Here is a 10,318-nt window from a genome sequence, read left to right as displayed (position 1 = left end):
ACTGTCGTCATGGCGATGCTGCCAGGCTGCGTTGCGTGCCTTTAGCTGACCGCGCCCCGCTCTTATTGATCTCAGTGATCGACTTGGCAGGAATGTAGACGCTCCTCGGTGCCCCCCCCCCTCCCCTCCTCCTTCCCCCGATGTGCCCTGACCTGCCTTGTCGCACATCTGTCTACTCTCCGTCTTCTTCTCGCTAACACGGCGGCCTTAGATCATCTCCTCAGCCACGCTTGACTTGTGCTTACCTGGGGAGAAAAAAAAAATGTCTTGCCTTCCTTTGTCACTGCCACTTTGATGTCTCAAGTGTGATTTGTCCACTTTTCCTTGATGACATGAAAAGCGGGGCGGCGGGCCTCCGGGTTTCGACTAAAACAGTCGGCTCCGGCTCTCTGCTGGATACGATTACCCGAGAAGAGGGAGGCGTGAGACATTGAGGCCTCCTCAGGCGTGACATCCACTTTACCTCCAACTTACACGAGACTTTTAAGGCCCGCTGATTAAATTATGCCTTGAAACCATTTTGGAAGAGAGAATAGCCCTTCGCCGAGGTTGAGCTGTTAACAAAACTCCGACTCCATTCTAGCTAGTCGGCGTTTGTGCAATTAGCACCATGTACTCTGACTTTGTACTTTTTTTTTTTTTTTCTCAAAACAGTTTTTCTCCCATCTTGATGTCAAGGAACTATGTTGAAGTAACCTGAAGAGATTCACTCGTACAAAAGTTGCGCTTTGCCGCCATTGTAGCTGCAAAGCTGAATCCATTGAATAAAATACCAAGACGTTTTAAGAAACTTGAAAACCCATTCGACGAAAATTCGACTTAAGCCTCGCAAGAAAATTCTTCAAATATTTTCTCGAGTGTTCAAATTGCGCGAGTAAAAGTCAAATAGTTGAAAAGTGTCGAGCTGAGGCTGAACAAACGACGTGTGTGGCGGGACTGTCAACTGACTGAATAGGCACCTGCGTTTGTCCCGAGCACACAGCTAACGGGGGATTTAGGGTCTAATAGTAGACCCTCCGCTGCCCCCCCCCCCCCCCTGTCCTTTTAAAGCCTATTGATCCACATAATCAGGGCCCGAATTAAGTTGTGACAGACTCTTCTCAAGAAGACGCTGTTGGATAATTGAGGGAGGCCTCAAGGCCACAGCGGTGACGGCTCACGTCGGGCTTCACGCGTCGGGCCTCACGCGTCGGGCCTCACGCACCTTTCCCAGTTGACGAAAAATCTGCTTGTATTTTTAGCAGCGAGACAATGGAGGTTTTCCGTGGATTTAGACCGTCGGCGTAAACTCAGGATCGACTTGTTTGAGCTTGCGCTCGTTTATCGGGAACCAAACTCCTGAGCTTAAGCTGTCGCCGGGAAAGACATTTAGCCATGTGTTTTATAGCGACGGGGTAGCGGATGGACAATCACGACACCCTCGGCGTGACGAGATACGACGTGACTTAATGGACGTTGCCGATATTAGCATTTGCTGGAGTTGCCCTAAATGTCTTGCGTGGACGGACGGATGGTAATCATCAATTACGATTCATCAATGTGATGTAATTTGGAGGATGGATAAGATCAACGTCTAATGAGAGCCTAAGTGATGCCGGCGCCGTTAACGACGTGTCACATTTTCATACTCGTCAGAGTGAGGCCGACCGGTGATTCATGACGTGAATTTTCAAGCGCAAATTACAAACACATTCAAATATGTTTCTTCATTTTTAGATGTAATTAGCGAGAATATTCAATTCCTGATGCAGTTTGGAAACGGACTCAAAACTAACTGGTTAATTAGGCCATCTTGTGTCAAGTTACCTTTCCAAAATCAACACGGTTCCTCCTCAAATATTCTCCAGTAATCCTTGAAAGTGGAATGAGAGCTCCGCGGAAACCCTAATCCACCTCTGCCAAGGCGTTAAATCGGTGTTTGAACAGGTGCAGATGAAAGCGGCCGCAGGTGAGGATGACCACCTTGTGACTCATCCCCGAGTTCTGACTTCGATCAAAGTTGCCGTCAACGGTGTTGACGGATCAATGTTTTCACCGATTTCAAGATATTAATTGACGCACACCTGCGTTTTGATTCGACAATGACTCGCCAGCGATCCGACAACGGTTGGCGCGTTCGCGTAGACAGAAGTGTTAATAATCAGTGTAAAATGTGTTGAAGGGCTTTAATGGTGTTTGGGAACACTTGGAACTAATGACAGCGTGTCGTCGTCAGTCGGATGAGAAGAATGATGAACCTGCTCTCCACAGATGGAGTCATGATGTCACATCAGTCAATCCTTTCACAGTGTCTTACGCTAGTCCACGAATTCCTGATACCGATACCAAGTAATCGATACTCGCCCATCCCTAATCTTTTGGAGACATCCAATGGTCAAATTCAACGCAATTATTGTTAAGTGTGGACCCGACTTCAGACTATTAATTGCCCCGAATCCGGTCGTCCTAAAAAAAAAAGATGACATCATCCTTCTTTAGTGTGATGAGTCCTTCCATATCAACACCAAAGGTGTGCTTGGTAAAGTTGTCAGTTAGCAGGCGTGTTTATTTTGTAAGCCGCCGCCTTTCAGATCTCGTTTGACGACTCTTCACGAGATAAGACCCGGCGAGTACTTTTTCGTGTCTGAACAGACGGCCTCTCGATTGAGTTTCCCTCCACGGGACCGATTGAAACTTCAGACGGGAAAAGATGTTGCGACACGTCGGATGGAGAAGAGCGTCTCCTCCCGCGCCGGCCGACTAAACGCGACACTGACGATCCGATGAGAGACGGGGTTAGATGTGAGAGGAGGTCATGTGACTCGGAAGGAGATCGGAGGAGAGAGGGCGGGACCACCTGAATCACGCTTACCTTTTTACTTCATCCTGTCACTGAGCCCCCAACACAAAAGAACCAGCCACCAAAGCAAGAGCGATTGTTTCTCCCCTGGGATGCTTTCCGTGTAGGACTCACAGCCACAACTGGATCCCCTCGGCCATGTTCGGGCCCGGGCAACTGGTCTCCGCTCTCCTGCCTGCGATTTTCCATTCACCCGTGGCGCCGTTTTTTCCCGCCTTCCCAGCCCGGCAGTTCCTCATCCCGGCGGGGCCTTACATCAGCTACGAGGCCCTGAGGAGTTACTTTCAGCCCGAGCCATGCAAGGAAGCCCTCTTGCTGGCCACGCGGGCTATCGGCATGACTCCGCTGATAGATAATGTGGGTGAGTCCAACCTCTACCGCACATCGACTTGATGGAACTGGGTCTGACAGTTTAATTCATTGAATTGGCAGAAATGAGCTTTTTTAAAATTGGCAAAAATCAGTTCCGATCACATGACCATTTTTTTTTTTCTCGATGACTTTTAGGGTCACACACGGTCGTTGTGTCGAACTGGACGGAAAAAGTTTGAGAAGTTCCGCTTTAGTGATTGTCAAAGACGTGAGCTTCCAGTGTAAATGTTTACAAAAGATCGGCTCATGACGAACAATCAATTATCAAGCCGTGCTGAAGCGCACCTAATGATTGCCATGCTAATTAGCCAGTCGAGAGTCATTAGCTTCCTGTCACCCGTTGGCGATTCCGTTAATTTGGCATCGTGCCATTATTCCCCCCCCAGATGAACAGAGGCCGGTGAAGCAGCGTCGTGCTCGCGCCAACTACAGCAGCTGGCAGCTCGAGCAGTTGGAGAAGGCCTTCGAGAGTACCCACTACCCCGACGTGTTCATGAGGGAGGCCTTGGCTCTCCGGCTGGACCTCATTGAAGCCAGAGTGCAGGTCAGACTACCTAATATAGTTTTCTTTGTGAGCAGAAAATCGACATTACATATCGTACAAAAAAAAAAAAAAGTGTTGACATATTGTCAATGTGACGCTCGTGTCAAGATGGATGTGAAAGATTACACACCTGCTAATTCTCGCCAGCCAAGACTAATAAGCGACTGAAGCAACTGCAAAATGATTCATTTCAAGCTATGCTGTCCTTTGTTTTTGTTTATTTAGTGTGCTTGGATTGATCTGTATCTCTCTTCACAAACTTTTTTTTTTAAGACTAAGTAATGCAAGAAATAATATATAAAATACTCTTAGTCTGGGGTGTCAAACTCATTTTTGTCACGGGCCGCATCATAGTCATAGTTTCCTTCGAAGAGACAAAACGGTTAAAATATTTTTAAAAAATGAATGGAAATAAAAATTGCTGGCAATAACTCTTTTAAAAAAAAAAAAAAAAAAAAAAAAGTGAATTCAATTTTTTATTCAATATTGGCACATGAAGTCTGCACAATTTGTGATCGCGGGCCACATAAAATGATGTGGCGGGCCGTATCTCGCCCCCGGGCCTTGAGTTTGACACCTATGCTCTAAGTAGTAATGAGCCTTCTGGAAAGTACTATTTACTGTATTTTTTCAATTTACAAAGCTTATATTCTGGATGTGACTCAAGGTTTGGTTCCAAAACCGGCGTGCCAAGATGAGGCGTCAGCTGAAGCTTCAGGGCCAGCGTGCTCAGCCTCAGCCCAAAGCAGACTGCGGAGACGTTCCGAATAAAACATCGCAACGTTTTAAACATCGCATAGACGCTTCCGACAGTGAGCACTGGCCGAGAGCTCAGGAAGGCGACGACGACAACTACCCGTGGACAAAAGCAGTTGCGGCGGCGGGTCAGAACTCCTCAGATCGGCTGCGTTCCAGCAGTATCGCCAAGCTGAGGGCCAAAGCCAGGGAACACGAAGCCGAGATTGTCAGCGCGGTGACCCAAACGCAGGAAGTGGAAGCCGTTCGCTGTGATTGATCACTTTCCTGCTTCCTGTTTTTACAGATCATCAACACCAGATAACATCACGCTGTAAAAGTGAAAAAAAAAAAAAAAAAAAGACTCCTGCCACAAACACAACCATGGACTTCATTGAAGGGTCTCAGACTGGCTAAGTCAATGACCGGACCTTAACCTTGATTAATAATACATTTTACCTTCTTAAGAGGAGACTGAAGGGAGAAACTACCAGAAACAAATGAGAACTGAAAGATGCTGCGGTAAAGGCCTGGAAAGTTATTTCAAAAGAAGAATGAAGACAATAAATGGCAACAACTACACAGTCGACTTTGCCGTTCTGATACTTTTGGAGGGGACTATAGCTGGACCAGGCCTTGATTTTGTTACTTAAGTAAAACATGCACGTTTACTCGAAATAAAACCAAATTGAGTTATGTGATGAAGCAATAATGTCTCAAAATGTGATGAAAGCACCGCCAGTTGTTGAAATCTCGCTTTTCCCAGTTTTATTGTACATATAGAATTTAAATTCCTTCTTCTTTTGTATGTTGATGTAAATAATGTTGACAGCACACCTTATTATGAACTCGTGTAGTAAAACACTGCACCCTACTGGACAACTTTATAGGCAGACTTTTTTTTTTCAACTACAACAAAAATGTTGTATATGCTCATACATAGATAATTTTGACAAATGTATATTTGGATACTCCACAAGTGGTTTACCTGGGACGAAACAAAAATGTTGTATATGCTCATACATAGATAATTTTGACAAATTTATATTTGGATACTCCACAGGTGGTTTACCTGGGACGAATCAGCGGTTGCCTATCATTTGTATAGAAACCAAAAGCTCAATTTTTTAAATTTCAATTAAATAGTCTATATTTTTAAAATAGCTTATATTTGTTATATGTATATATTTTAATATTCACAGGTGAATTTTGAATCAATAAAGTACTTTTTATTTTCTACATTCGTTCGCGCTTCGACGTTGGCGCCGAAACGCTAAACCAATCACACACTCGCTAGCAAACAGGACGCTGCTGCGCTTCCCCCGCCCCTCCCTCCCTCCCTCTCATCCACTTCGACACCTTTCTCCTACTTCGCTAACTTCCAAACATTTGCGAGCGCTTTGGGAGCATGTCTGCCATCCAGGCTCTGGAGCAGTGGTGCCGGTCTCAGTGTGACGGCTACCGGGATGTGAACATCACCAACATGACCACCTCGTTCCGGAGCGGACTGGCGTTCTGTGCCCTCATCCACAAACACAGACCAGACCTCATGTAAGTACAGCATACTAATTATTACACCTCCCCCACACATTGTATGGGGGGGATACTGAACACATTTAATTTTTTTCGTGACGTCTGACTGTAATACTTGTATATTATTAATACACTTGTTGCAATTTACCCACATCTATTCCTAATATTAAAGAAATAATTAATATCCGCAAACATACAAAAGAAACACCACAGCCACACATGCTAGCAATTAGCATCGATGTACGGTATAGCAAAAGAGGAACACAAACAGTGCAGCAACACATGTAGACAATATTTTCCATTTAAGGTTTGGTTTTGACCAATGCAGATGTGTTAAACCAAACAAACTTTTTCTGTTGCTCTGTTCTTCCTCAATGCTACTCCAAAAGTTAAAAAAATAAATGCCAATCTAATTCAAGTAAGTTCTTTGATTCTTTAGGAAGTACTTAGTTGTCAAAGGTTTTGCTATAAGGAGAAATGACACTTCTTTGTATGTGTGTCCAGTGATTACGACTCTCTACGCAAGGAAGACGTGTTTGAGAACAACAAGCTGGTGAGACGTCGCCTCTTTCGTCCCTTTTAAAACTGGACGTGTGATGTCACGCCTCCAGCAATGTGTGCTAATGAGATAAGCTTTACTCCTCCTTCGTCTGTCTTTAAGGGTAATTTTACTGTTAATTTGTATTACTCTAAGTTGATTGCTATTTGGCATGCCCTTAAACTCAACAAGAAAGCAACTCCCTAATATGCATCACTCAGTAGCATCTTGGAAAGTTAAAAATAAAGTGTTCCCAACAGTATGACAGTACTCTTATTTGAGTACAATTTTGTCTACTCATTCCACCTTTTGTTCAATTCTTGTGTGGACACATCTTCCTTGTCCTGCTTTCGTCCACTTGACCTCGTTTGTTATGATAACTTTGAATGGGAGGAGTCATTTCTCCATTTTTTTATTTTGTGCGACATTTCCTCCCAAGCGAGGACGTCTCGCCGGCGTATCATGTCAATAAATGACGACCTCACGGAAGTTAACTTCCTGCGAGCATGCTGCAGCTCTGACACCATTTACAAGACTCCCACCCAGACTCCTGATAAAAGAAACATGAGTTTGGTAACAGACACTCTTGTATATTTCATGACGTGTCACCTTTCCCGCACTGTCATTAGATAAGAAACGATTTGGACAAAAGTGCCTCTTGTCACATTCAGACTTTACATTTAAAAATCATGTCCAAGTTGCTCCCCTGTTGTATCCCGTCAGGAAATGAGCTGTTGAGGTCTATTTCAAGCCGATTGTATTGTGCGACTGATGACGCGGGTCTCCTGAATGCGAGTTTTCCTTCTGAAAGGCTTTTCAAGTGGCTGAGGAGGAGTTGGGTATCCCGGCTCTGTTGGACGCGGAGGACATGGTGGCCTTAAGGATCCCCGACAGACTGAGCATTCTCACCTACGTCTCTCAGTACTACAACTACTTTAAAGTGCCACAAGCGAAGAAAAATCTCCCAGTGGCAACCAAACCCGCCGTTAAGAATCAGGCTCCTTCCCCTGTCGCCAGCCGGATGTCTCCCAAGCTGGCGAAAGCTGACTCTGAGGTGGGGTTGTTTTATTAGGTACACCTTCACATCTTCAATGAGATTGCATTGTGACGGTGGTGCTTGTTTTCCAGAAGCCGAACAGCAACAAAAGTGGAACGCTCAACAGTAAATGTGTGACCTGCAAAGGTCACGTTCATCTGGTCCAACGACATTTTGTGGATGGGAAACTCTTTCACAGGCGCTGTTTCATGTAAGTATTTTGAAAAACTAAATACCATCATAATCAACATCAAAATACAGGAGTGTAGTCGGACTCATCTCAGAGGGCGGACATTTTGTCTTTGCTGTTGACTGTTTAAGTAATCCGATTTTTTTTTTTTTTTGGTGACACTCTTCCAGTTGCTGTGAATGTTCAGGCACGCTTCACGCAGGAAGCTACAAACCTGGGAAGAACCCCGACACTTTTGTTTGCCGCGTACACCCCGAGAAGACTTCGAAACCTTCCACCGGGGCTCAGGTCAAGCCTGTGCCCAGCTTGTCAGAAAACCTCATCGGCATCCAGCCTGCACCTCCTTGCAAGCCCGTCCAGCCAGTGCCTCCGACTCAATGCTGGACAACCTCGGCTCAAAAAACTCAAGCGGCCCGCCAGAACTTTTTCCAAGCAGCCCCGCCGCCTCCTGCAGCGTTCCCGCAATGGCCGCAAATCGATACGAGAAAGAAACTGGCCGAGCAAAACTGCAATAATAACAACAAACGTCCGTTTACTATTCGCTCAGCGGAGAGACGGTAAGTGTTGATTTCGTACCCTTTTTCATCCCACTTTTTTAAGATGATGAATTGTGAATTTCACTCAGCAGCTTTGGAGGAGAGTCCAGTCCAGCTGAAAGTTCCACTGCGCCAAAGGTCAAAAGCAGCACAAATCCAGCAAATAATTTTCGTCCCGAGGCGATCAAATGTAGCAACGTGAGACCACCGACGGACGCAGGTGAGCAAAATCACAACTTCTTGTCGTCATCATCTTCCTATGTAAAAGAAATGCCAAAATAAAACCTATTTTGCCAACAGATCCTCCTCCCAAGTGTCAACATGTGGAAAGCAAAGCCGAGGCGCCAAGGTAAAGCCTATCAGGATCACTAAGTGGCTTATTAGAGAAGTCGCTCTTGATCTTGTCTAATCTCACTCGCATCTCTAAACTTACCCCCCCCCCCCCCAGCAAGCCTTCTCATTGCTATCTTCCTCTAATGACTCCAGCGTGACTCCGGCCTCTCTCTCCTCTCGTATTTCTCCATCGTATGTTTCTTCGTATTGTGCAGAAAAGACGGCAAATCTGCTGGAAAAGAACATCAGTATGACTTCATGTCCACGTCTTTCTCCAGCGTCCCCTTAAGCCCCGCCAAGAAGAGATGTATGTAGAAAATTTGTGTCTGTTTAAAAAAAAAATAAAAAAAAATCATTAGAATTTTCTTGAGCAAATTCCAAGGCCTTTTTGTTTGTGTTAAAAATTGGAATGCAGAGCATTAAGTAAAGCTGGCTGTCCTTATTCTAGCCGAGCCTTCCGGGCAGCGCTCGCCTGTCAAATCCACGACAAGATGGCCAACTACAGAGTCCATTTCCTCGCCGACCTGCAAGGGAGACTTCCTGTCAGGTGCGCCATCGCATGCTTCAATGGCCATCTTTTGGCTTTTCCCATTTTTTTCAGATGTGACAAAAACGCTGCCGTCTAATCCCAATTCATCGACCTCTTAGGCGCTAAAAAGGGAAAGTATTTGTCACCCACCAACGCTCCCGGCGCAGAAATGAGGTCACCCTCGGTAAGTTCCCCCCATTAAGTCTCTTATGAGATTAATTAACAGCGTAACATGTACGCTGTCCAAAAAATGGACATTTTTCATTTAACTTATCAAGTCAGCCTTTTTTTTTTATTTAATTATGCAAAGATTTGAATAGGCCTCTATAGCGCTTTGTTTTATATCAGCGCCAGTCTTATCACATCCCGGCGGAACGGATTGAGAACGAGCTGGACCAGATCGAGAAGAGCCTGGTGTTGCTGGAGAGGGAAGGTGTGGAGCTGGAGAGGAAACTCCGCCGCTGCGAAGAAGGTACGCCATTCCTTTCATGGTGGTGCAGAACTAATCCGAATGTTTTTCATCGATTATATTATATTGGTGCTTTCTAGAGGGCGGAGGCGACCTGCTGATGGATCCCCTGATGGTTGACTGGTTCAAGCTCATCCGAAAGAAGCAAATGTTCATCAGGAAGGAGTCTGAACTTGTCTACACGTGAGTAAAAAAAAATCCATATTTGTGTGTTTCTTAAACTTATGTGTGATATTTTGTGATATTTCAGAGCAAGGACTCTGGAGCTGGAGCAGCTACAGCCACGTGTTGAGCAGGAACTTCGCAGGCTCCTGGAAAAGCCAGGTAAGAGTTGATGTGGCGCTTGTGCTTTTTGAGCTGACTTTCCCGTCCGTCGTGATAGATCACGTCAAGTCCTCCAAGGAGCGAGGCCGTGAGAAGATGCTGATGTGCAATCTGATGGAAATTGTGGATGGTAGGAACGCCATCGTGAAGGTCCTGGATGACGACCGCCTCAGGTGGGGGCATTTCTGTTCTATTGGAAGGAACAACAAATTTGTTATTTCAATCATTAAAGAAAAATATTCTGTTCATTTTCAGGGAATTGGCGGAGGATGAGCAGCTAAACGCAATGATGACAAATTTGGGTAAGTTGTGTGTGGATTTTTAAGACAATCCTTTTATT

At 45.2% G+C, this 10,318-nt stretch overlaps 2 protein-coding genes across 10 annotated transcripts in view; both read left to right on the top strand.

Moving 5' to 3' along the window:
* The first annotated feature begins 2,977 nt into the window (after positions 1–2,977).
* Positions 2,978–5,103, top strand: LOC147044165 (uncharacterized). The gene is made up of 3 exons (XM_085934648.1): positions 2,978–3,200; positions 3,598–3,755; positions 4,423–5,103. The coding sequence occupies exons 1-3, from the start codon at positions 2,978–2,980 to the stop codon at positions 4,768–4,770; spliced, it is 729 nt and encodes a 242-aa protein (XP_085790774.1). The 3' UTR covers positions 4,771–5,103.
* Positions 5,104–5,832: 729 nt separating this feature from the next.
* The window catches only part of micall2a (mical-like 2a), a 70,912-nt gene continuing 66,426 nt past the window's right edge, over positions 5,833–10,318 (top strand). For all 9 annotated transcript variants that reach the window (XR_015068493.1, XR_015068494.1, XR_015068495.1 and 6 more), the window contains exons 1-15: positions 5,833–6,041; positions 6,528–6,576; positions 7,373–7,615; positions 7,690–7,808; positions 7,958–8,344; positions 8,416–8,543; positions 8,624–8,672; positions 8,872–8,963; positions 9,105–9,203; positions 9,305–9,369; positions 9,534–9,657; positions 9,735–9,837; positions 9,905–9,978; positions 10,037–10,151; positions 10,234–10,280. Coding sequence is in view for 5 of the 9 variants with exons in the window: in XM_085933777.1 (XP_085789903.1) it covers positions 5,899–6,041; positions 6,528–6,576; positions 7,373–7,615; positions 7,690–7,808; positions 7,958–8,344; positions 8,416–8,543; positions 8,624–8,672; positions 8,872–8,963; positions 9,105–9,203; positions 9,305–9,369; positions 9,534–9,657; positions 9,735–9,837; positions 9,905–9,978; positions 10,037–10,151; positions 10,234–10,280 (1,837 nt within the window). In the remaining 4 variants the exon portion in view is untranslated. The remainder of the gene's footprint in view (positions 6,042–6,527; positions 6,577–7,372; positions 7,616–7,689; positions 7,809–7,957; positions 8,345–8,415; positions 8,544–8,623; positions 8,673–8,871; positions 8,964–9,104; positions 9,204–9,304; positions 9,370–9,533; positions 9,658–9,734; positions 9,838–9,904; positions 9,979–10,036; positions 10,152–10,233; positions 10,281–10,318) is intronic.

Source organism: Syngnathus leptorhynchus, chromosome 16 (assembly GCF_054491065.1).
Source record: "Syngnathus leptorhynchus isolate UIUO chromosome 16, UIUO_Slep, whole genome shotgun sequence".
NCBI lineage: Eukaryota > Metazoa > Chordata > Actinopteri > Syngnathiformes > Syngnathidae > Syngnathus > Syngnathus leptorhynchus.
Note: the sequence above shows the minus strand (reverse complement) of the source record. Positions and strands in the feature narration are given on the sequence as shown.